The sequence below is a fragment of the Sciurus vulgaris genome, assembly GCF_902686455.1.
Source record: "Sciurus vulgaris genome assembly, chromosome: 16".
NCBI classification, from domain to species: domain Eukaryota; kingdom Metazoa; phylum Chordata; class Mammalia; order Rodentia; family Sciuridae; genus Sciurus; species Sciurus vulgaris.
This window is the reverse complement of record NC_136477.1, coordinates 47,766,110-47,792,179: the sequence shown is the minus strand read 5'-3', so window position 1 is coordinate 47,792,179 and position 26,070 is coordinate 47,766,110. Positions and strand designations below refer to the sequence as shown.

The 26,070-nt window shown below is 42.6% G+C and overlaps 1 protein-coding gene across 6 annotated transcripts in view; it reads left to right on the top strand.

Annotated features, from left to right (window-relative positions):
- Nucleotides 1-26,070, top strand: part of FLNB (filamin B) — a 144,561-nt gene that overhangs the window by 42,276 nt on the left and 76,215 nt on the right. For all 6 annotated transcript variants that reach the window (XM_079116385.1, XM_079116384.1, XM_079116388.1 and 3 more), the window contains exons 2-4: nt 17,858-18,106; nt 19,728-19,825; nt 22,256-22,403. In XM_079116385.1, coding sequence (XP_078972511.1) covers nt 17,858-18,106; nt 19,728-19,825; nt 22,256-22,403 — 495 coding nt within the window. The remainder of the gene's footprint in view (nt 1-17,857; nt 18,107-19,727; nt 19,826-22,255; nt 22,404-26,070) is intronic.

Sequence of the window (26,070 nt, the reverse complement as noted above, 5' to 3'; positions counted from 1 at the left end):
TGTGGCTCAAGGGCTAAATCTGGCCCTCGCCTGTTTTTGTAAAGCGTTATTGAAACACAGGTGACACCCAATCATTTACAGATTACTTATGGTCATTTTTCTCATTATAGAGGTAGATTTGAATAGTTGCAGAGAAACTATGTGGCTCACAAAGCCTCAAATAATTACTATCTGACCCTTTACAGGAAAAGTTTACAACCCTCTCTTTAGACCTTCAAGTGCAACGTCTAAAGTTTCAAGTTCGGAATAGCATGAGTGTACCTATGGCTTAGGAAGGTAACACAGGTGGAGGTGGGTGGGCCAGATTGGTGGGGAGAACCCTTCAGAGTGACCTCCAATGGTCCCTATGAGAATGACTGAGGTCTTGCCTTGGCATGTATGTTCCTACTAATCCTTGGTCCTTTTTATAAAACAGCCATCCTTGGATTCTCTTCACTTCGTGGTTGCAAGTTATTAATTGAAGTTAGGATTCTTAACTACGTGTCTTGGATTCCTTAGTCTGTCTAGAGACTGCACTCTGCATAAAATTACACATGGGGTTACAAAGGAAACCAGTAATATTGAAATGCAATTATTGGAAATAAAATTTGAATATAGTAAAGTGCATCTGTATTAAAATGTTTAATAACAAAATCTAGGAGTGAGTCTAATTACTGCCATAATTTTGGTGTAGCAGTAGCCACAAAGGATTTCAAAGTCTGTGACATGATAGCAAAAGATCTGATTTTATTAGTGACAAAACCACAGGTGCTACTAATCACACCTATGTTATGTGGTCTCTATTCATAATGGAAAGAAATGCTGAATTTTATTAGGAGTTACCAAAAATTAAGATTTGACTTTTTTTTTTGTGGGGGGGGTATTCAAGTTCATATGTGCTCCTTCTGCTGCAAGAATGCCTGACTAAACATCTGTCTTGGGAAGCTAGGGAGTTGTTTAGGATGGTGGTTTCTCTTGCTAAGTGTCCCAGACACTTAGAGTCCTAGTAGATCTTGTGGGAAGTTCCACTTTTATATGGCCAGACATTCTCTTCAGTCATAAAGCACAGAACCAAAGGTAAGGGAACGTGTCAGAGGAGGTCAAATCTTTTTTTTTTTTTTTTTCTAATGTACCAGGGATTGAACCCAGGGATGCTTAACCACTGAGCCACATACCAGCCTTTTTTATTTTATTTTTTTTTAAATATTGAGACAGGGTCTCACTAAGTTGCTTAGGGCCTCACTAAGTTGCTAAGGCTGTCCTCGAAATTGTGATCTTCCTGCCTCAGCCTCCCAAGTTGCTGGGATTGCAGGTGTGCACCACTGCATCTGGCTGGAAACTGAATCTTGACTGATGACTGAGAAAGCAGGAGGGCAAAAGATGGGAGGGAAGGGCTTACTGGCATACCTCAGAAAGGGAACAGCTTGTGCCAAGACTGGAAAGACGTGCAATTGGTGTTCTCCCAGTGGCTGGAGCATAGGGGAGCAGACTGTGGGGTACCAGGCAAGCTGGGCAGGCAGAGAAGAACCTTGAGGGCCTTGTGCCTTTGTCATGGATACTGGAATGTTTGAAGACCTCGGGCACCGAGCTGGGCATATCAAATACAATAAAACACACCACTTTCACACTCTCCACCCACAACCCAAGAAAAAAGTGTTTACATGTGTTGCGTACAAAATAATTTGAAAGTTAAAAAAGAAAAAGATTTTTACTTACATTTGCTTATATTTGTATTTTGTTGTTTGGCTGTCAAACTCATTTATTTTATACTTGACTGTAATTCCTCAGAAATGTGAGAAAATAAACATATAACTCATTTTCATTTTTTTTTTTTTTTTGTACTAGGAATTGAACTCAGGGGCACTTAACCACTGTGCCACATTCGCAGCCCTGTTTTGTATTTTTATCTAGAGACAGGGTCTCATTTTCAAATGTAATGAAATTTTGGTAAATAATCACATTAGTAATTAGTGAAGGCATTCATTTGCAGGCGTTTAATTCAACATTTAGTAGTTTGAATTTCTCTCAGTTTTCTTATATTTTGTGCCCGCTCTAACCTGTCTACCTCTACCTAGCATGCAGATTAGTTTGTAGGTCCCTGAGAAGCTGGACCCGAGGGATGTAAGGTGGCCCTGCTGGGGTTAGTTTGGGAAGAGTTTAGTTCCATTGGCTTAGACAGGGTGGCCATTGAAGTGAGCTTGAGGTCAGCTGAACTGGGGAACAGCTTAGAGATGGGGTAGCATCAGGATTGGGGTAAAGAATAGTTTTGGTGGGAGAGGGCAGACAGGGATGAGTCCAGTCGGGATTTTATAGCTGTTTTGATATTTGTTTAAGGGGGTGGCTGTCTTCTTCTTGTGGTTGCTTTTTGGCCACTGGTTGCATGGTTAGGTTGGTTAGTTGATTGGTGGTGGTTGTTGAATAGTTGGTGGTTTGGTTGGACTGGTTTGTAATTGGTTGGTTGACTGGTTAGTTCATTATTGGTTAGGTAGTAGATGGTAGCAGGTCCCCACTCCTTTTCCTTTTCTTCTTTCTACCGTGAGACGGGCACAATACTAGGTACTAGAATCATAGTAATACTAAAGGCAGAATCTGGGTTCTGACCCCATCATACTTACATTACAGTTGACTACATCTTGGTTTTGGTTCCAGAAGTTTAGAGAGTGGATTTCATCAGCACCCAAGCTATGTGACTTACTGCTGTAATTGTGCTCATGTTTTTATTTTTATTTATTTATTTATTTTTTTTAATTTGTTCTATTTAGTTATACATGATAGCAGAATGCATTTTGATTCCTTGTACACAAATGGAGTACCACTTTTCATTTCTCTGGTTGTACATGATGTAGAGTCACACCATTTGTGACTCACGGGTTTTTAACCCCTAAGTAGCACCAGGGATGCTATTTGGATGTATTTCAGTTATTATGGAAATAGTTCTTACTTTCACTAAGTTCTGTCCCCTCTCTCACTTAGGATTTTTTAAGCTAAGTGGCAGTTGGGTGGAAGTTCTGGAGATTTTTCCCAGTCACATAATTTGTCATTATAGTTACCTCCAACAGGGCAACTCTTTCTACGGACAAACAGTGGTCCAAATTACTGGGTTCTATCTCTGCCACTTCCCATTTAGCAGTATGTTATCTGTGGATAAAGATTTTGACTTTAAAAGTTTTAAAGCAAACCCAGGAAGGAGGAGGCTGGTTTTGGCCTGAATTCCGCTAAATCATTGCCTGTTGTTTAAGATGTACAGTTGGCACTGGAGCAATAAGAAGTCTCTCAAAGTGGTTTTTAGTGAGTTGGTTATCACGGAGTTTCATATACACTGTGGTTAACGGGTGTGTGCAAGGGTATGCTTCCCTTTAGCACCCATAGTCAGGAATGATGCTTTGAGAGCTCAATTTTCTCTGTCCTTCATCTCCAAAACTTGTTGATTCTGAAGAACAAAGTTCTCATTTCTGAAGCACTATCACAGAAACAGTTGTAGATTAAACTGTACTTCTTTGGTTCCTGATTTCCTACTTTTGTGTTTATTTATTACCTGTCTCTCTCACCCCATACCTAATATTTTTATGAAGTATAATCTCCCAGATTCTGAATTTGTTTGGGAGAAGAGTGGGGAGGATCTGAAAAAGAGTTTCAGATGGAATTCCCCAAAGTATCTTCTATATAATATTAGTCCCCTATGAGATAGGACTTTAAAAAATTCCCCTAGTCCAGTAACATCTTGGAAATTCCACATTATTTTCTAGTCCTTCCTTGGAGATTGTCAGTTTACATTTGCATATTAAAGGCTCTGAGAAGTCCTGCAGTAGTTTAAAAATTGTCCAGAGCCAGGCATGGCAGCATGCCTCTCTGAGGTGGGAGGATCGCTTATCACTTGAGCTCAGAAGTTGGTGGCCAGCCTGGGCAGCACAGTGAGACTTTAAAAAAAAAAAAAAAAAAAAAAAAAAAAAAGGCGTTCAGTCTAGTGTTTCCACAGAAACCCCTTTGTCTGGAAAAGCCAGCAAACATCTAGCGCAGTCTTTCCTAAGGCATAGTACTCAAGTTGATACTTAGGCTTTAGTGTTACACAACCGACATTTAACAGTTGTAACTGGTATTTTTGTATTTAAAAAGTGCAGCTCATTTATCAAACCTGTGATTTCACAGGCATAATTGCTTAAGATAGGGAAAAAAGAAAATATGAGTTGATTGAAGGAAAACACTAGTGATAGCTCAGGTGGTGAGAGGGCTGGGTTTATGTGTGGTCTGGGGATGCTGCACAGTGCTCCTTAGAGCCAAATTCAGGCAAAGCAGCTCTGAGTTGTAGGCTCCAGGGTGTGTTCTCTGGGAGCTGGGAGGGAGCATCTGACTTGAGCACAGATTGTAGGAAGAGCTGGTAACAAAGAGACTTGGCTGTGGACTGTGGTCTTCGGCCACAGTGGCAGCTGATGGCTAGGGCCATGTCTTGGCTATTTACGTGTGTCACTCACCCGCCCTGTGCTGGGACAGTGCACCTCAGGAATGTTAGAATGTGCTTCCCTTTTAGCTAGGCTGACCTGCTGTGTATTTGGTCTGTTTATCTTACTGCCACGACCGCCTGACATGGGACAGAGTTCAGGGGCACAGTGATAAATCTATTTTAGGAGGATGATGTAACCCTCAGCATTTCCCCCTTCTTGGCTTTTCAGTTTTGGAAGCATTTGTAACACCTTCAACATGTATGGGCCTCTTCCTGTGTGTGCCTTTTCCAGGCTCCAGGGTAGAATGGCCAAGAACAGATTCTGGAATTGATGACCTGGGTTCAAGTTCCTGCTCCACTGCTTATGAGCTATGTGACTTTGGGTTTAATTTACTCATTCATCAGTTGTTTAAATCTGGAAAATGGAGCTAACAATGGTATTTCATAAAGCAGTTGTGAGAATTCAGTGGGGTGTTTGCTCTGGACTAGGTTGGGCTTCTGCATCATGACTAGGTGCTCTCAGGGTGCCAGGAAGGGGTCCTGAAGGTATTGGGAAGGTGTGGGGTTGATTTTGTTGTTGTTACTATTGGTTTGAAAAGCACCACTAAAGGCAACCAGATGACTTTATCCTCTTGCAATGTAATCGTCAGCATCTTCCAGTACTGTGGCAGACTGGAAACGGCAAAGGCCATCTCCTGAGGTTTGGAGCCTGCTTGTCCAGGAGGGGTGTGTCTGGTGAGGAATGGGAAGCATTTAGATAGCTGCTGCGAGAAGGCTGAACAAAGGAGTTCCTCAGAAAGACAACCAGGCAAACCCGAGGAGTTCCTTGTGAAGAGTTCATTGTGGAGAGGTGACATCACACAAAGTGAAAGGCATATGAAGTATACAAGGGGAGGGGCCCTCTCCCTCCTACTCTTTGATACCTGCTTCTCCACCCAGAAGCAACTGCATAGTCAGTGAACCATTTATCTCTTCGAGAAAGATTCTGTACATCCATGAGCCCAGTTATGTAATTCTCCCAGTACCCTTTATTCAAATGCAAACCAAGCACATTGCTTTTTATCTTTTGATAAAGCCTGTTGATTTTCCCGCATTAGTGCCTAAAGATCTCAACAAGCAACTTTGTTAAAATGAGGAACTCCTTAATATAGACATTATTTCCTGGCATGGTGACACATGCCTCTAATCGACCCAGCGAGTCAGGAGGTCAAGGCAGGAGAATTGCAGTTTCGAGCAGGCCTCCGCAACTTAGCCATTTCCAGTCAGTCTTATAATTAAAATAAAATAAAAAGGACTGGGAGTGTAGCTCAGTGGTAAAGTCCCTGGGTTCAATCCATAGTATTAAAAAATATATATATCTTTTTTTTAATGGGTGATAAGAGTTAAAATTTATTATCAAAGGAATGTATATAATTTAACATTTAAAAATTCAAATAAAAATACAGATGACAGTAACAACAAATAAGATTCCATCTTCTGACACCACCTCCTGGGTCTTCTTCCTAGAGAGAGCCAGGGAGGACAGTGGTGTGGGTGCTTCTAGGCCCTTCTGTTTAGATCAGAGCCAGGCTTTTTAAAAAGCAGGATTGCATGATCCATACTTCTCTGCAGATTGTCCTCTTCCCTTACTAAATACAACATGGATGCCTGTCACAATTGGAAGAAACACATCTTTCTCATTCTTTCCACCACAGCCTGTTATTCTCTTGCTTAGATGTAAAATTTGTTTACCACTTATTGTCAGAGGGACATTTAAGTTGTTTTCTGTTTTTTTTTTTTTTTTTCCTCCCTGCATTTTATTGTTGTAATGAACTGTTTTAATGGCTGAAAAGATCACTTTTATACCAAAACCTCCCCCATCTCCCGTTAGAAAAAGAAATCACATTATGGAACTTTCTTGAATACTTTGTGCTTCAAATTGAATTTATTGACCTTGCATTTAATTTTCTGTCAGCAGTGGCCTGGCCCGGCCCCTACAGACTGCTCAGGAATCTGCTGGAGGAGTCGGGGTGGCCTGCAGATTTTAGCAAACTGCCAGTTCATTCAGCAGCTCACCGAGCAGAGAACATCTTGATTCTATCAGCTTTAATCCCAGGGCCCTTGTGGGCCTGGCTCTTGTAGTTGTTAGCAGATGGAATGCTTGTTGGTCTTGGAAGGCTGAGTTCTGGGGCATTGGGCTTTGAATAGTCTTGAACCAGAATAGAATAGAAAGGCATTGAGGGTCCACTGCCCCCCACCCCCCGCCAATTGTAATGGGGCATTATTAGTTCCTAAACTTTATGTTATTATAGTGGTAGTAATAGTAGTCTCTGTTGATAGTGTGGAACCACAGACAGACAGGTACTACCACAGACAGGTACTACCTCCATTACTACCTAATGTTACAGCAGCTGGATGAAGTGAGCCCTGCTCCTACTCTCATTGTTCAGATGAGGAGACCAAGCACAGGCCACAGACCCCCTCATAGTCTCACAGCTTCTGTGTCCTGCGTGGGGGGGGATGAACCAGGCTTCTCTGACCCCCCAGGTGCCAGGATGTCTGGGCTTTCAGCTGCCTCATCACCGACTGACCTAATGTCCCCGACCCTGGGTTACTTTATTTTAGCAAGTGACCAACTCTTAAGTGGATTTTCTGCCTCTTGTGCCCCCACCATGCTCTTTACTCATGGTTATTGGAGAAGTGGAGTTCCATCTGCAAGTGGGGCTGAGAATTCTTTGGGGCTAGCTAGCTCTGTCGTGACTAGGTAGGATGTGTGTTTTGAGGCCTTCTCACTCATAGTGGGCTGAAAAGGTACAAATTTGGGGGTATACATTCTAGCTGTCAACTGAACTAACGTCCTGGTATAAGGAGGAGAACCATCCAAAGGTGTCCATGAAGGGAGACCTTGGAAAGTGTCCCCTTATCTGTCCTCTGAGAACTTCTTTCCTTCAACTTCATCCTCTTTCTGGGGTGATGGTAAGAGCCAGTGGTTATGAATTATTTGGAATTTCCCGTGGCTTGATTCCTATTCAAGACTGTAAGTTGGGAGTTTTGTTCCTTTCATGACTTCACAATCTTTGGGCAGGCTGCCATCATTGTAACATGAGGTGAGTTACAGGGGGAAATGCAAACTGATTTCTCCCCATTCAAACCAGGGAAGTCACCTTGATCTGGTTTTGTAACAATGTTTAGCTTTTACAAGTTTGTAGTTGAAGGATGAATACCTGTCCTATTCATTATTATAATTTTTATTTAACTTTTAATAATGAAAAAAGAAACTGTAGCCTAGTATGGGACACAAAAAGTCAAAGGGTTTTTTTTTTTTTTTTCACTTTTTTTTTTCACCCTTGAATAAGGTCTTCAATATCTTGTTCTGTCATGCGTAATAATGTTGTCATCTCTTTGTGGAGTATTTTAGAGCCAAGTAATCAACTTTCTTATTTAAAAGTGTAATCTGTATCACAGGGCCTGGAGTTTGGTAGGCAGTTGGGAAATTTTCATTGGATGTAAGATAGGAAGAGAACAAATTGGGCTTTCAAATAGATGAGGTTCCTAATTTCTCTTTTCCAGAGAAGACCCAGGCTGACAGTTTTGGGCTCACAGGACAGAGCTGCATCTTCTCCTAAGGAGTTGGCCAAGGATGGGCCCTGTGCCCAGCAGTGAGGCATTCACGGGGACCTCCTGGATGGTGGGAAAAGTCCATGATCATTAGAGTCCCAAGGGTGTAGTAGATCTTGGTTGAGACAAAGAGATTAAAATCACCTGACTCCCAATTGCACCTCCCATGTCTTGAGCAGTCACTATACGTGATGCCCTTCTGCCATGTTTTCTTCTGGAGCCTTTCAGGGATAAAGGGAATAATCGGGGCAGGTAGAAGTTCAGAGGCCCTTCCTGGAGGTCAGAGACACCTGGTTCACCTCCCAAGGACAAAAATTTACTAGTGTGGGACTTTCATTCAGTGTTCTCATCTGCAAAATGAGAGTAATAACTTCTAGATTCATCTCGTTGAGCTTCTGTGACATATTGTAGGTTCATAGAAATGGCAAGCGTTTGGACTCTGGTAACAAAATCTAGGCTCTTCTTTATTGTCACTTTTGGCAATTGGCTTCGTGTCTGTGGATCTCTGTTGCTTCACCTGTAAAATGGGATTAACCATGAGAGCCACTAGGATCATTGTGAGGGTTTCAGGGGGGGATGCATGGCGCATAGGGCCTGGCTCAGGGGAAGGTCTGGAAGAGAGAGCTGTTCCCCCATTTTTGTTGCCATTGACATAGGAGAAGAGGTTCTTAGGAGTCTTTCCCCAGGTGTGGTTTATCCTGCCCTCGTTCCTTTCCTCAAGGGCTTCTCTGAGGATTGCATGTGCACAGGGCCTCTGGGTGGGCCTGGCTTGTCTCCCAGAGAAGGAACTGCTTGTCAGGTGAGGTGGCCTCTGCATGTGACAAACTGAGTTGGAGTCAAAAGGACAGGAGGATCTCCATTCACAGCCAGCATTTGTTATTTCAGCTGGACACGTTCTCATAGCAGTGGTAGCTAGAAGCTGTAGCCAGGGCCTGATGGTCACCATGCAGAGGTCTCAGGGGCTCCAGTTGGGGTTTAACCTGAGCCTCCCAGAGTCTGGACACTGAGCTCCTCAACTTACTGCTTATGCTCAGGAGTCCTTGGGGGCCTTGTCCTATTAGTCACTGAGTGACTAACAGTTTGTGTGGGGATCTATAGCTTTGCGGGTAAAAACCTAGTTTAAAATGCACTGTTTTGACCATTTTGGAGTGTCTTTTCTTCTTTCTTTAAATTTTTCTAACAAGGTTATAATTGTTAATTATTTGAGGATTTCCCAATAATAGTAAGTGAAAGGGTACTATAATCTGGGCCCTTTAATATACCCATCTCATCATTTAGTCCTGTATGTTTGTTTGTTTGTTTTTGAAGTGGGTATTGAGGATTGAACCCAGGGGCACTCTACCACTGAGCTACAACCAGCCCTTTTTATTTTGAGGCAGGGTCTCACTAAATTGCTGAGGCTGGCCTCAAACTTGAGATCCTCCTGCCTCAACCTTTTGAGTTGCTGGAATTACAGGTGTGTACCACTAATCCCAGATCTCAGGGTGACTTTATTGTTAGATATAAACTAATTTCTAAAAGTTTTCAAAAGTGGAATGGAAAAGAAAATCACGGGGTGATAAAAATGGATGTTTTGGGCTGGGGATATAGCTCAGTTGGTAGAATGCTTGCCTTGCAAGCACAAGGCCCTGGGTTCAATCCCTAGCACTGAAAAAAAAAAAAAAAAGTTTTTTTAAAAATTTTATCTATTTTTTTTTTTTTGGCAGGGATTTGAAACCAGGGCCTCACTCATAATAGGTACTCTACTCCTAAGCTTCATCCCCAGTCCCAAAATAGAACTTTTAAATAAAGTGATACTTCTTAACCATAAAATAGGGTGTTTGCAAAGTAGTTCATCATCAATCTGTGCTCTGAAAGTTCACCAAACTCTCTGTGCCAAAACAAAAATCAGGTATTTATGAAACGGTTGGTTCCAACCATTTCAGACAAAATTTGTCCAGCAAGTGAGAAACGGAAGGGATAGTTTATAAAATAGGAAATTTGAAGTGTGAGGTGATGCATAAGGAATGTTTTATGGGCCTATAGTAGAAATTTCAAATTAGAGATTTGGGAATGTTTACCCAATTCTGTTGCAGAAAAATCCTGGCCACCCCTTCTCTATGCCTTGCCAGGACAGACATTAACAATCTGTACAGTAATCTTTCCTGAGCTTCCACTATACATACCTTGTTTGTGGCAGGTGTTGGTAATCCATTTTAGCAGTCTTTCTTGCTGAGTCCAGATGTGGCCTCAAAGTCCTTCTCAACCCAGCTAAAGACTTCTCACACCATATGCCAACACCATGGAGTATTTTATCATGAAAAATTACTAACATAAAAGACCTTCTGAATGAATAAACTTATTAACTGAACCCTGACATGGTGATGGGTAATAATCAAGTCCAAAGGCTCTTTTGCAATCTGTGAACAGTTCACGAGCAGGAAAGAGAATCAGAAATCCAGCTGGCCCCAGTTTCTCGGTCTATCCTTATTTTATTGTGGTCTGCATTTTCTCTTAATGATTGGAATAAGCCCATGTGACTTAGATCTTCCAAAGCCCAGAATGCCCTCCTGTTGTAGTTCAACTACCATAACGAAGAAGTCAAAAAAAAAAAAAAAAAAAAAAAAAAAAAGAGAAAATAAAAATAAAAATGAAAAAGAACAGTGGAAAGAATGTGAAAGCTTGGTATTTTTCATGCTCAGGTTGGCACCTGATTCTGGGACCCAGGTTTCTTCCCCTGCCTTGCCAGGCCTCTCCCTAGGCAGGTCACAATGAGGTGACTGTGGCTGGTAGTGGTGGAGAGTGTGTGGAGAACACCTAACCATGACCCAGGGCCTCAAAGTGAGGGTATGCTTCACTTCTGCTCACTGTCCATTGGTGACATAGCCACACCACTGAAAGGCTGGGAAGAGCTGTCTCTCTGGAAGCTGCATTCCTGGGGAGAAGGGGAAAAAACATTTTCCCCAGATACACTTGAATCACCAGGGCCGCAGTCACCTGGTTGCAAGAATCTGCCTCATTTCATACTGCCCCTCTACTGGTTTGCCAAGGGCTAAGAGAGAAGAGGGGAGAGAAGCTGGTCTGACCCACTTCATCCTGCTGAGGGATCTTGGGAGTACCTAAGCCAAAGTGCACAGTCCATCCATCATCTGCTATGTGAATGGGCTGTTACACCCTTGGAAATGTGACCCCGGCCCTGGGCAACTGACTGAGGTGGAGCCTTCTTAAGCTAGTCTCAGGAATAGGCTAGGATTCCAGGCATCCATACTAGATGTTCACTGAGGAGAGTGTTAGTCCAGGCCACCTTCTTGTTTAGACTAACACTGAGAGCTGCAATTCAAGCCACTCCCTGCCTGAGTAGTCTGAAAAGAGACAGGCTGGAGAGAAACTGCAGAGCTGATGTGGCACGTCAGTGGGCACTGGGTCTTGCTGCCCAGGGTTCGGACCAGGTGATCGGAGCTGCAGTGTGGGGTTACCTTGGAGCAGCCCTCTACAGGCTGCTGCTGCTGCGTGCTCACCCAGGCAGCCAAAGCTGACAGGAAGCCCCAGTGCAAAGTTGCAGGGCTCTACCTTGAATTGCTAAACTTTCACTTTCTCTTCCTCCCTTTGTCTTCTGTCTCAAGGTTGATAAAAGTATGTGGAAATCAGTGACGATAAGAATATTAGTATGCAATATTATTAGCACGGTGTGGAGAGCTGAGTGCTGGTGATGTTTCTGCATTTGGTCCTCCCAGCAATCCTACACTCATGTTTCAGCATTATCTCAGTTTACAGGTGAAGAGAGAGTGGGTGATGGAGCTGAGCCCACCACCTACAGTCTGTACCTTTTCTGATCTCTCCCTGGCTTCTGTCCTGCCACATGCTGTGTTACAGGTGGGAGTGGGGGTTGGGGTGTGTGTGTGCAGAGATGGCCACAGCCTGGAGCAGTTTAGATTTCTGTCTGAAGAGACTGTATATGTTCTTTTTTTTGAGACTGATGTCTTGGTGTGTTTCCCAGGCTGGACCACTCAAGTTGCTTCAGCTTCCCAAGTAGCTAGGACTAGGGTGCACACTGCCATACCCTGTTTCCTTTTTTTGCATCTACTTTATAACATGCAGCACTGCCTTTCCTAAGGCACTGGAAGTGAGAGAGTGCCAGGGAGCTGAGGGAGTTGGTAGCAAAACTGACTGGGTTCTTGACTTTGTGAGGGCCAAACCTTTGGACAGAGGAGGCAGATGTGCCACACAGGTGATTCTTTGACCACAGTTGTAGGAGGTGCACTGAAAGAGAAGGGCGTACACCCTGAGGTGTGCTTTACAGGGAAACTGTTTTAGTTTTGTGGAGTTGGATGATGCAGAAGAGGCTTTAGCCAACCCAGGAAAAAAAGGAGATGGGAAGGGAATTCCAGACCAGGTGGGCTGCAGACCAAGGATGGAGGGTGAACTTGGGTCACCATGAAGCCAGGTAGTCCAGGGAGAGCTGAACATCCAGCCCAAAGGGGCTGCTCAAAATTCTACACTCTCTTTCAGGAAGGTGTGATAAATTGTCAGGAATTCAGTTCCTGGACTTTTTCTGGGTGCCTCTTGGTTGGGGCTCGGGCCATCTTGGTCTCTTTTTACCATTCAACTGAGAAGCATCCTCCTTGCGTAGACTTCACAGGTCCCAGGTTTACTGCAATGTGATGGATCTGCATCCCCTTGGGACAGGAGAGCTTGGCCTACCTAATGAATTGCTTGTCTTAGAGAATTGAAAATTGAACATTTCAATCATGTAAATTCATAGCACACTTCTTTTGACTTTGATAACACTTGAGTTATGGATTCTGGCTTTCTGACTCTAGGGAAGAGCGTTTGGCACAGCAGGTGCTCAAATATTGGTGAATGAGTCAGGAAAGGAAAGAGGTAACAATTATTAAGTATCGACTATGTATAGTGCATTGTGCTCAATCTTGGTATTCTTTGATCTACCTACTCTTTACAACAACCCCATGAAATTGTTCACATTTCTACTTAATAGATGGGAGAGGAAGGGTCATTCAAAGTGAAAAACCTAGTCGAGTTGCTGCTGGTGTGGAGTCTATTCTTGCAACCATTCTGCCATGCTGCCTCTCAGAGGGTGATGGAACTGAGAGGACAGGGAGCAGAGCGCATGACATCCTGTTCCCAAAAGATGAAGTCATAGTGTGGAGCATGACCTTGGTGACATGTCTGAGCTGCACAGTCTATTACTCCTTGGTTCCTACAGTTACTCTTTGGCTGTTTCTGACCTTGCCGTTAGCTGTGTTGTGACCAAAGGATAACCTGTTGTCTTTCTCTTCATGGGTTACCACTCCTTTCACCTTGGTTAATTGTTGAGAGTGGCTGAGAAGGAATGGGCTTCCAGGAACCCTGGATAGTGCAGTGTTGGATGTGATGAATATACAAGTGGTTGCATGGATTGGCCCCTCCCATGGGAATGGAGAGCGGAAAGGCCACTGTCTCCCCGATTCTGGGGAACTGGTCCACTAAGTAGACTTTTCCAAGATCCTTTTGCAGAGTAAGTAAAAATAGCTGCCTTTCACCTGTAAATACCCCCATTGCATGTATGGAATGCATTTTAACAAGGACTAGAGAACTGATGTACAGAAGTGATATAAAATTCCATCCCAGCATTTGCAGTAGCTCAACAGAATTTTCTAGTTATTTAAAAAAAAAAAAAAAAAAAAAAAAGCTTCTGTCGTCACTTAAAAGCAACACTAGATAGTTTAATATAGTTCGAGAAAGGCTGTATGATTTGAGGGTCAGTGTTGTCCGGAACCAGGAATGGTTATATAGGAATTGCAATTGGCGTTTGGGAGGAGAAATGTATGGCCAGATTACAGTACATTGAAATCTGTCCCCGCCAGGAGATAGGCAGGCATGCTGGGTACTGGTTTATCTTATTTCTGAAAGAGGCAACTCTCAGTGTAGAGAGGCTTTTGGCCAATCTGGCCTCTCTCTTCCTTTACATTTCTTTTTTTTTCTTTAATTTTTATTTTAATAGATGGACATGATACTTTTACTTACTTATTTTATGTGGAGCTGAGTATCAAGCCCAGTGCCTCACATGCGCGAGGCAAGCGCTCTACCACTGCATTGCAGCCCTAGCCCCTCCTTTTACATTTCTGCTCCATGTTTACAGTCAGTATAAACATTGCAGAGCACACTCGGGGTCTGAAAATTCTGTAATCTGTGGTAATAGTCAGACACTGATTCTGTGATGCTGTGTAGCTTTTTGTTTTCAAGGCCTGGGGAGTCTCCTGTTTCTTGTGGATGGGAACTGGGGAGGCCTTTTGGGTAAGTTGCCATCTTTTTATTGTTCCAAAAGTGTGGTCAGGCATTTGAACCTTCACCTGTCAAAATCACTTTGGGAACAAGGACTGTTTTCCCTCCAGTTTCCTAGAACAGCAGACTGAGGGTATCATTTATCCCAGCGAGACCATAATGGGGGCTTTCCCGTTTGGACACCCACCTTGAATTCATTGGAAACAGAATCCTGGGCATTATATTTTTCATAAATTTGGCTCAGACTTTGACTAAGTCATATTCCCCCCCCCCCAAATCTTTTTGATTTAAAAAAGATTCTTGTCTTTTTCCTTTAGAGCAGCATGTGTAAGCTGGATAAAAGTACAACAAAACAGCAAACTGGCTTTGTGTTTTGAGTTACGCATTAAATCTTCAGGTTTGCTTTTGAAAAAACGTTCAGTACGAAACTCAGGGAGGTTTTGAGTTTTGCACACTGGTGACCTGTAGCTTAGTTCATCCAAATTCCTTAGGGTGCAAGAGACTGATGCCACTCTGTGCCAGGCCACCACTGTTATTCTGACTAGTTGTAAATGTGCATACATACGCCTCACTCCCCCACTTTCTCTTTCTCACCCTCCCATTTTTTTGTTTTGTTTTGTTTTGTTTTGTTTTTTTAAAGTACTAGGGATTAAACCTAGGGGCACTTAACCACTAAGCTCCATTCACAGCCCTTTTCATTTTTTATTTTGAGGCAGGGTCTTATCAAGTGGTTAGGGCCTCACTAAATTGCTGAGGGCCTCAAACTTGTGATCCTTCTGCCTCAGCCTCCCCAGTCAAGAATTACAGATATACGCCACTTCACCTGACTGTCCACATTTTTGGAATGTTGTTCTTCAAACCTTTAGCTTTAATAAAGGAAACTGGAATGGAAATTTGACTAGGAAATTCTGATAATCAATAGGTAGTTAAGTTGGTAATGAAAGGCATTTCAAAGACAACCTGTAACAGGTTGTCCAGAAATTTTCGTCATGGTCAAGGACTGCCAGCTGGAGAAATGTCTGGTCCTGGGGATGAATTAATTGCTCAGATGTCAAGTTCTGTGCAGGATCCAGGGTTTTATGCTGACCACTGCTCCTATATTGACTGGAGGACCTTTGAAGCAGGACTGGCCTCATGTTCACATGACCTGTGTGTTCAGAGGGCTCTCCACTTGATTTAATGCTGTTGTAGTCTTAAAATTCTCCATGCTCTTGGGGTAAGGGGCCCTACATTTCCTTTTTTTACTGGGTACTATGAATTATGTAGATAGTCGTGCTTCAAAGTTGTTATTTGCACAGTTGGTTACATAGAAAGTCCTTGGACACCTTAACTTGGAGTGAAGAGTGCTTGAATTTAGTTTGTCTTACCAGCCAGTTCATGATAATCTTTATTTGTCCAGTGTACATGGTCAGGTTTTATTATGACTGAATCTGTAACTGTGAAATTAATTCCTGGTTCCTTTGGGTTTGGGTGTGGGCTTTTAGAGGATCTTTTGTTGTAAGAGATCCAACAATAAGCAGATTAATTTTTAGAAAGCCCTCAGCCTTTCAGTTTTGAGTGGCAGACCATGCACTCCTTAGCGGCGTGTGAGTATGTTTTTCATGTGGTTGTAGTTGGGATTCATCATGTGCAATCTGGTGCATATCTAACCCAGGTGGCTTGTGGCGGGGCACAGGGATGACTCAAAGATGAAGAAGGATTGGTCACTCTCTGCCAGACATTCCTGGGGCCTGAGGGTAGAAGTCGGGGAAATGGATAGAGGGTTCTGTGTTGAGGGAAAGGACCCTGGTGATCATACACATGCTGCTGGGGATGTAACACCACCAAACTTGGGGTTTGGTGCCTGAATGATAAGCCAGGGTTTGTCCTGTAGGAGGATGGGGTGAAGGGTCTTTCCATCAAAAGGATATAGAATACTAAGGGGTCCTGGGGCTCAGAATAAGATGTCCTGGGGGAATAGGCCATCTTTGAGCCTGAGAATGGGTTATAGTGGGTGGGTCGGGGGTGACAAGGATAAAACTGACTGGAACTTGTGTAGGTTCTGAAGGTGCTGCATGTTTAAGGAGTTAACTATGGAAGTAGGGACCAGAAAGTTGGGACTAGAAAAATGGTGCTGGGTTAGGTGAACAGCAACTTAATTTTTTCATGGTTGTCAGAGATGCTGTGGAAGGGAAGAAGGCTGCATGTTTATTGGGAAGGTCTAGAGAAGGATTTGCCAAGAGATTTGGGCAAACTGTGCAAACTGTACCAGGGGTTTCAAGGAGGAGCCCAAGATGGTTCTAATGTTTTCAACTTGGAGTCCCTGTGGTGTGGAACGGGATAGTAACTGTGGAGGATGTTTGGGGGAAGAGAGAGAAGAAACCAAGGGAGAGGGAAATAGTGATTGTAAAGATAATGTTTATAATGCCTGAGCTTTTTAAAGAGATTTAAAAATTCCTTTGTATAGGGGATTGAATCCAGGGTTGCTGTACCACTGAGATACACCCCCAGCTCAGTGGCAGGGTCTTATTAAGTTGCTCAGGTTGGCTTCAAACTTGTGATCCTTCTGTCTCAGTATCTTGAGTAGCTGAGATTTCAGGCATGCACTGCTGTGCTCAGCAGTGTTTGAGTTTTGATGGGTGTAGATAAAAATTGGAAAATTACAGAGAGGTGGAAGGGCTCACCAAAGTATAGCATATTTTGTTAAGCAGAGGGAAGACTTGAAAGGGGCTATGACTTTGGCTTACCACTTACTCTGGCTTTGCCCAGTTGTGTCATTTTAACTATTAATGATTTCTTCTTTTGAAAAAGTGACTTGTCAACTTTTGTCAAAAATGATAGCATCTAGCGTTAGAGAGATTTAAGGGGAAGCTGTCTTCTTAAACCTGTAGATAGGAGTATAAACAGGAACAGTTTTTATAAGGAAAGGATGACTAGACCATAATTATTAGTGAAAGCTGATGGTAGGACTGGGGATGCAGCTCATTGGAGGAGCACTTACCTAACGTGTGAGGCCCTGGGTTCCATCCCTGGCACTGCAAAGCAGTCAACCATATATATAATATAAATTCAGGGCAGCAAACACTGTGACATTAGTGTATACAAACATACACACATATAGTCTAGTGGACTGTGCCACCAGGTTAGCAGGTGATTTTCATTGTGATGTCGCCACCTCTTTTTATTGTCTATATTTCTTTTTCTTTCTTTCTTTCTTTTGGATGGTGCTAGGGATTGAACCCAGGGCCTTATGCCTGCTAAGCAAGTACTCTTTCAATTCAGCTTTATCCCCAGCCCCTTTGTCTATATTTCTGAAATGATTTTTTTGTAAGTTGTAAAAACTTTTATGAAAAATTTTAAGCGTACACATAAGGTATTATAAGTATAGTGCATTCTCATGATGCACAACATGCATCATGAGAACAACACTTTGGAATCATTTCCTCTGTTCCCATCCTCAAGTATTTTGATGCAAATCCTAGCATTTCACCCCTTGACTCTCAAATATCTCAGGGGCAAGAACTTCATTTGCTTTTTTACAGAGGGCATGATTTGCACTTATGTCACCCAAGAGAATGATCACACCTATGCCTGTCTCCACAGATAGCAAAGCCATTGTGGATGGGAACCTGAAGCTCATCTTGGGTCTGGTGTGGACGCTGATTCTCCACTATTCCATCTCCATGCCCGTGTGGGAGGATGAAGGGGATGACGATGCCAAGAAGCAGACACCAAAGCAGAGGCTTCTGGGGTGGATTCAGAACAAGATTCCCTACTTGCCCATCACCAATTTCAACCAGAACTGGCAGGATGGCAAAGCCCTGGGAGCCCTGGTAGACAGTTGCGCTCCAGGTAAGTGTCCTGTCTGCCTAAATCATCTCTTGGGTTGGGAGTCATTGGACCCTAAACCTCTGGGTTTAGGGAAGGCAACCTTTGCTGTGATTGGTATGTGTCTCCTGGTTTTAGCCCACTGTATGACAAATAATGAAACTAAAAATGACTCTGTTCACACTTCCGGTAGCAGATGTTCTAGGTATGTCCATAGATATGTTGGAGCATTGAATCTAGTCATCTAAATTCCCAGCAAAGGCCACAGTGCTTATACTTGGAGCAGACTGTAGATTTAGCTTCCAGACTCCAAAGTCCTGTGTCTTCCCACATTGGTGCCTGGTTTCTCAATGGCTTTGGCAGAAATATGTGACCCTCTTAGGTGGCTTGGCATGAAAATCTAAAAACTTCCATGGAGTGGAAACTTCTTGTTTTTATTAACCACTGGTTTGACTATATATGGCTTTTTTCACCCCTTTCTTTCTGTATTGCTATGGAATAGTGCTTGATCAGGATCCAGTTGGAGTCTTTTCCACCCTTGATGGGCTCTTTTCTGAGTGGTTCAGTGTTCACCAAGATTATAATTATCCTCACTAGGAGGGTTTAGATTGATGGGTAGAGTTTACTGCTATACACTCAATAGAAAAACCAGAGCCAGTGTTTACATGCGCCCCCTAAAATTGTTTTTAATAAAATTTGCTCTGATAATTGTATTTTCCATTTACTGAGTGATCTGTATATGCTAGGCACATTAGGGTTTGGTTTTGTTATGTTTCTTTGTTTTTTTGCAGTCACCAGGGGTAGCCCAGGGGTATTCTACCAGTCTGAGGTATATTTCCAGTCCTTTTTATTTTCATTTTGAGGCAGGGCCTCACAAAGTTGCTCAGGCAGGCTTCAGACTTGTGGTCCTCCTGCCTCAGCTTCCTGAATTGCTGGGATTACTGGTGTGCCCTACCACGTCCAAGTCACAGTAGTATCTAATAAGGTAGTGGTTCTGAATACACTCCAAGGAGTACTTGCTACTGTCGTTTGAGTGAAAGAGGAGGGCTGATTTAAGCTGCATTCTTCCTTGAGAACCCATAACTTGATATTATTCAGGAAGAACTTGAATCACAGCATTAGTTTATCTCCTAGTGCCTTCTTACATTAATCTAAAAAAACAGAATTTAGAATGCCTCTTCCCAATTTAAATCTGAGGATTTTTACTCTAGTTCTGTACTACTTGTGCTTATAAAGACGTTTAAAATAATTATATGACTGTGTCTTCAAGCAAGTAGATTTTTGAATCACACAGACCCTAGTTCAGGTTTTTTCAGCTCTTTACAGGAATAGGGTCAAAAGAATTTCTCCCTGCAAAAGTCATGAAGCCCACATAATTTTATAGGCCTTGTTTGTCATAGGAGACCTTGAAGGAATGGGGAGTCCCTATCTTAATGCAAGAACATAACAGCCTAAAGGAGAAACCTCTACTAACGTAGAAGAGTTTCCACACTGGCACATTCCTATCTGTGATCCTCAAAATATATAACGCACTGAGATTTTTGGAAGAAATTGTTCTCTTGAGTTCAGAGAGTACATGGATTTTGTTTTAGGCATGTGGCTTCTTTTGGTCAGGTAATGCTAAAAACGTCTTTTGTGTTAACAGGTCTGTGCCCAGACTGGGAGTCCTGGGATCCACGAAAGCCTGTGGATAATGCCCGAGAAGCCATGCAGCAGGCGGACGACTGGTTGGGTGTCCCACAGGTATAAACACACATGCTGTGTCCTACGAGGCTGGTTTTTTTCGTCACTCTGGATACTTTTCTGATTCAGAGGGTCAGTCTGATCTTGGCTTTCAGGCTTGCAAGAACATTGCCTCCGGCACTCTCCTGCCTGCCTCAGTTTACCCGTAGTAATAGGTTCTCATGGATGTAGGTGCTTTTAGAACACCCAAAAATCTTACATCATTCTTCATTGTTACTTGCTGTCAAACTTTGTCTTTGTGTGTGTGTATGTGTATACAATGATAATCCATATTTATTACTATGTAAGCATACTACACAGAAAAAAAATTGTTAGTCTGAAAGAGGTGAAGAATCCTTTGTTGCAGACCCTGGGAGGGCTGGCTGGGCAGAAAGAGCTCAGATGTTGGAAGGTGTTCTTCTTTCATCACCACTTTGAGAGCAACTCAAGACTGTGGGTGCCTCATGGACCTCACTCGCCAGGAGCATCCTGTGTCCGTGTGTGTCCTTGGCTACATGCGCAGCCAGCGTGGCCTGCAGAGTACAGCTTGGGCCAGCGACAGACATCAGCCCAACCTCAGTGTCCCTAGGGCTAAATGCCACCTGGACTTCCTCTCACCGTCTCCACATATTTTCTTTTTTTGCTCCAAATATTTCAAAGGCAGTCTTTAAGCCCCAGATAGCAAATGTGGACCTTAACTAGTAGGTCAAACCATAAGAGCTTGCCAGTATTCAATCATCTTTTACCTATATAAGAAAAGTAATTTTATTCTGATATTTTAGCAGGGAAAGTCATAGGACTTAGAACATTGTAAACAAGGATAATTCACCATTAATGGGAATTGTGGAAGAATTTGTATTGCCCATATCCTGTCACATAAATAACAAAAGAAATTGAAAAAAAGACTAAGATACCATCTGTGACAGCCACATTGCTTAGTTGGTATCCATTCTTCATAGCAGGGAGGAAATCCAGTGTTCCTTTCTCAAAAAACTACGCCTTCTAGTTAAACAATCATGACTGCCATGGTCAAAGCCCTGATTAAAGAGAAGTTGTAGGTAGTCGGTGTTGTGGGGCTGAGGACCTCACTGTAGGCTCCATTAAGATCTGAGTTGCTGTTCAGTGCTGAGTTCAGTGTATTTTGTAACAGGATTCCTTGGGAGAAAAACTTGTCTATTTCCTTGGGTTGGTTTTGAAATCATATCTGTGCTACATGACCCATTTCTTGGCTCATTCATCCTCAGGAAGTGGTGTGGTATGTTTTTCATCTCCTCTTAAACCTAAAACCCTCTCCTTTTGACATTCATGTGATGTTAGCGCTGTGAAGTTGTTAGAGGAGATGCTGGGGAGAAATGCCAAACCTGTGCATATCAACTTTGCACGGAATGTATTGCAGGCCACTGTTCAAACCCAAAGAGCTATTTTGTTCTTGCAGACTAATCATCAGAATGTTTTCCTTTGTTGCTTTTTATGTCAGGGAGGGGGAAGTTGGATACATCTGTTTATTGTGTTTGGTTAACCTGGGTCAGGAGACCTAGCCTTCCCTTTGTTTAAGGAGGTGCGGCCTACCTGCTCAGCACTATTTTTGGGGACAGAGAGCATTTGGCATGCTGTTAGGCCTGGATTAGTGTTGGAACTGAGACTGTTGACACCTTCATGGTGGTTACCTGTCAAGTGTGGGTCTAATCTTGGCTCTTAAGCTGAGTGTCAGGAGAAATTCACCCACTCCCCATTTTATTTTTTAATGACTCTTGATAGATTGAGACCACATAGAATATGTCCCTGTATTTTCTCTTACTGATTTTGTTTATTTATTTATTTATTTATTTTTGCAGTGCTGGGGATTGAACCCTGGGCCTTGTGCTTGTGAGGCAAGCACTCTACCAAAGGAGCTATCTCCCCAGCCCGATTTTGTTTATTTTTATTAGTAGAGTTAATGAAGATGTAGACAGTGAATAAGAGGCTGGTTTATCTATGTGCTTCCTTTTTTGGGGCGGGGGGCAGTGCTAGGGATTAAACCCAGGGCCTTGTGCTTGCAAGGCAAGCACACTACCAACTAAGCTATATCCCCAGCCCTCTGTGTGCTTTTTTAAATGGTATTTTCTAATCCTGTGGGTGTCCTTCTTTCTTCTTCCTCCTGTCTTGCCATAGTGGACTGCTTTATCCTTTTGGGAAAGTTTGATGAGGGGAGTGAGAGGAGTCTTTTATTTTTGGGAGGGAGGAATGAATCTCTGGAAATTATGTGGAGAATTTACTGGGAAAATCCCCCAGCTTTAACCCCTAAGAGGTTGAAAACACTGATCTTGGCATTTTGGTTTAATGTAGTTCACTTCAATGAGAAGCTGACTCAATTTCTTAACATTTGTAGCATTCGGTTTAAGAGCCATTTGCGTAATTTGCAGTTGCGAAGTGAGATGTTCTGGGTATTTATCTGCCATGTTGTTTTTCTAGGTCATCACTCCTGAAGAAATTATTCACCCGGATGTGGATGAGCATTCGGTCATGACTTACCTGTCTCAGTTCCCCAAAGCCAAACTCAAGCCAGGAGCTCCTCTTAAACCCAAACTCAACCCAAAGAAAGCCAGGGCCTATGGCAGAGGTAAGAGCTTTTCCTTTTGGCTGTGAGGCTTGTCTTCTGGTTTTGGAGATTGTTATGTGGTTTTACTAGGAATGTTCTCAGAATCAAGATAACAGGACAGGCTTAATCCTTCCAGTTACCCCAAGCCTTTTTTGTCACTTTTTTTTTTTAAACCTTGAGATCCATTTATTTCTGACCATCTTATGATAGGGAATGAAGAGCTTGCTGCTTTGTGATATTAATGCAGTGACCCTGGGACAAAGAAGGGGCCATTGCTCCCATTTGCAGAAGAGGAGTCAGAGCCTGTCACCTGTCAGTGATGTGGGGCAGGCAAAAGCCTGGGTCATCTGGCTTCTGATTCATTTCTCCTGTTATGCAAAAGTGGCCTCTGGTTTCCAGATGGGGTGGGAGCTATTGTTAACCCCTGGCAGAAACTTCCTTATTGAGACATCCTGTTTATGACTCTGAGGCATCTTTAGAACATAGTACTGCTCGGAACGTAAGACTGGGTCGAAGCATTTCAAGGCATTGGTGCCCTGCTTGGCACCTGACTTCAAGCACATTAACTTTGAAAAGTTTGTATCTGCACAGTTTGATTTCTGGTAATGATCAGCACAGTGAGATACAGTGAGTTCCTTTTCTATGGGGAAGAGAAGTGTGTTTTATTAATTTTCATAATTGCTTTTGGGATAATGTTTACACACACTATATCCAATTCTGGTATCCCTTACCAGAATTAATAGTTGTTACCATTCTAACTGAATAGTTTTCTTTTGGCTTTGTGTTTACATTTGTGTGTGTGTGTGTGTGTGTGTGTCTGTGCGCGCGCGCGCACGTGTGCACTTGTTAAATGACTTAAAAGTAAAGCTGGGTGTAGTGGTGCATTCCTATAATCCCAGCAACTGGGGAAGCTAAGGCAGGAGGATCACGAGTTTTATGCAGATCTTCGTGGCTCAGAGAGAATCTGTCTCAAAATAAAAAGTTAAAAGGGCTGGGGTTGCAGCTCAGTGATAGAGCATCCCTTGGTTCAGTCCCTAGGGCCAAAAAAAGGTAGCAGGTATAGTGACAGTTCACATCTCAACTCATCTGTAAGCTTCTCCTCAGAATAGGATAGCCTCTTATGTAACCACAGTATTCATTATCACATATGAGAAAACTGACCATAATTTCACATCTTCTGATATCTGGTTTGTATTCAAATTGTTCTGAAAATTTTCTATTACAATAGAAAAGACCAAGATTTGATTAGAGTTCATGTGCTACATTTGTTTGTTTCTCCTCTTTAGACTCTTTAAAGATAGACTGATTACCCCAAACTCCCCCCGCCCCCCTAGTAGCATTGACTTTCTGGAGAGTCCCAGGCATGCATCTCACAGGATGTCCTGTATACACATTCCCTTTGAGTAATGTTGTTTTCCCTGTAGGCATCAGCTCATCCTTAAGATGATACATTTTAGGCCAGAGGTGTTGACCAGGTGCTGTCCTCATCTTCAATGGCTGGGTCCTTTCATTGGTCTTTTTTGGCACGTTTTAGACTCACGGAGAGCCTAGTGCTAGTGAGGACGCGCTTGCTGCTCGAGGTTCTCTCTGGCCTTGAAGTGGGGTCTGTGCAGTGGTTCGTGTTTGTGGGAGCTGGGGACTTTGTTGGAAGCCCTCTTCCCATTTGCATGCTCACGTTTGCTTTCTCTGAACTGTAACCGAAGCTGTGGCTGGAGTGAGGAATCCCTGAGTTGGAAGATTTTGCTTCCTTCTAAAGGTAAAAAAGCCACAAAAACAAATCCCTGGTCGACAAAATTGACCAAACACATTGAATCTAATCAAAGTATAAAATGCTTGTGTGTAATAACCTTATCACTGGCTGTCCCGTTTCCCCATTGTTAAATGTGACACGGCTTCCTTTCACAGTGCTGTTTTCTAGAATGTGACGACTCACTCCGGTTCAGGAATGTGGCTGGTCATTGCCATTTCCTCCTTCTGTCTCTTTGTAAGTGTTAGAGACAGGAGGAGGAAACAGACCTCAATTTCTTTCATATTTATATATGTGTAGCTTTTTGTATTTTAAAAATCATGGTAGAGTGTACATAACAGAAAATTCACTTGAACCATTTTTAAGTGTATAGTTCTGTGGCATCAAGTATATTCACAATGGCAGCATCATTGTTCATTTCCAGAACTCTTCAACTTCCCAAACAAAAATATCACACTCACTAAAATATCGCATCTCCATTCTCTCCTCCTGGTAACCTCTCTTTTACTCTCTGTCTCAGGTACCTCATAGAAATGGAGTCAAACAATATCTGTGCTTTTGTGTCTAGCTTACTTCTCTTAGCATGTATGTTCAGTGTTCACATTGTCATGTATCAGAATTTCATTCCTTTTTATGGCTGAATAATATTCTATCATATGCATGTGCCACATTTTGTTTATGTATGTGTCTGTTGATAGATGTTTGAGTTGTTTCCACCTCTCAGCTATTGTCAATAATGCTGCTGTGAACGCGATGTGTAAGTATCTGAGTCCCTGCTTTTAATTCCACAGTGGAATTGCTGGGCCACCTAGCAATTCTGTGTTTAACTTCTTTTCCCTTTTAAAGTAGGACAGCAAAAGGGTCATTTTAGGTGTGAGGCCATAGTGTGAGGCCTCACAGGTGGGGCCGTGAGACATTATCTTGTCCCATGGTGAAATGAAAGCCAGGGCCAGTTTTGTGCTTGCTCCTCTGTGGCTCCTTGCTTTGTTTCACTACCTGAGCCCAGGAATAAAGAATATTCCATCTAGTTTATAAAAGGGTGGAGGTGTGCTTTATTTTCTCTTTTGGGTGTTGAATAGATTCTTATGGCCAGCCAGTTAGCACTTGCAGATCCAGTCAGTGATCTCTGACTTGCCTAGTTTGGGTTGTGGGTGAAGTGAACCTGGAGCCACAAAAGGGTTTTTGTGTGGTGGGCTCCTTGCCGGCTTCGGTTTGTTGAAAGCATCCGTCCATGAGCTCAGCAGAAACCTTTTCCAAAACTTATGTTCTATATGAAGCATTTACTGCACAGCAAACCTTAAATACCCTTCCATCTGAGCAATCAAAGGGACCAGCTGTTTCTCGGCTTGGTGAGCATAGCTCCACAGGAGTTTACAGAGTGTGGGGCTGTGGTTCAACCTCCCAACCAGCCATGGTTAGCCAGGGGCCACAAGCCCAACCAAGCCTTTGACAAGATGCAGTAAGTTGTTGTTCAGGCTGTTGGAATCAGATGAAGTAGATGTTTATCAATGTTGTAGGTGCATGTTTAAATTTACTTGTTAAATGTTACCCAATCATGTAAATTTTAAGCAAAGTGAAAAACCCATAGTAAACATAAAGTTAAAGCCACTTCCCATTCTTTTCCTTCCACTAAAGTTTGAGGCATTTTTTTCTAGTTTTTTTTTTTTTTTTTCTGTACCACATGAGTCCTGTCTTTTCTTCACTTTGTATTTTTTACCTAACAGTATGGGTTCTCTACCCAGAGTATTGTAACAAATGACTCAGTGTCTTAAACAGATTGATGTGAAGGATAAAAGAAACATATGAAACTTATTTGGTTCTAAACTGACTGTTAGAAAATGTCATGAAATTTATAAGATAATTGGAAACTTGAATTCCAACTGAATATTTGAAGATCTTAAGGATTTATTGTTAGTTTTTTGGATGTGATATTGAGGATTT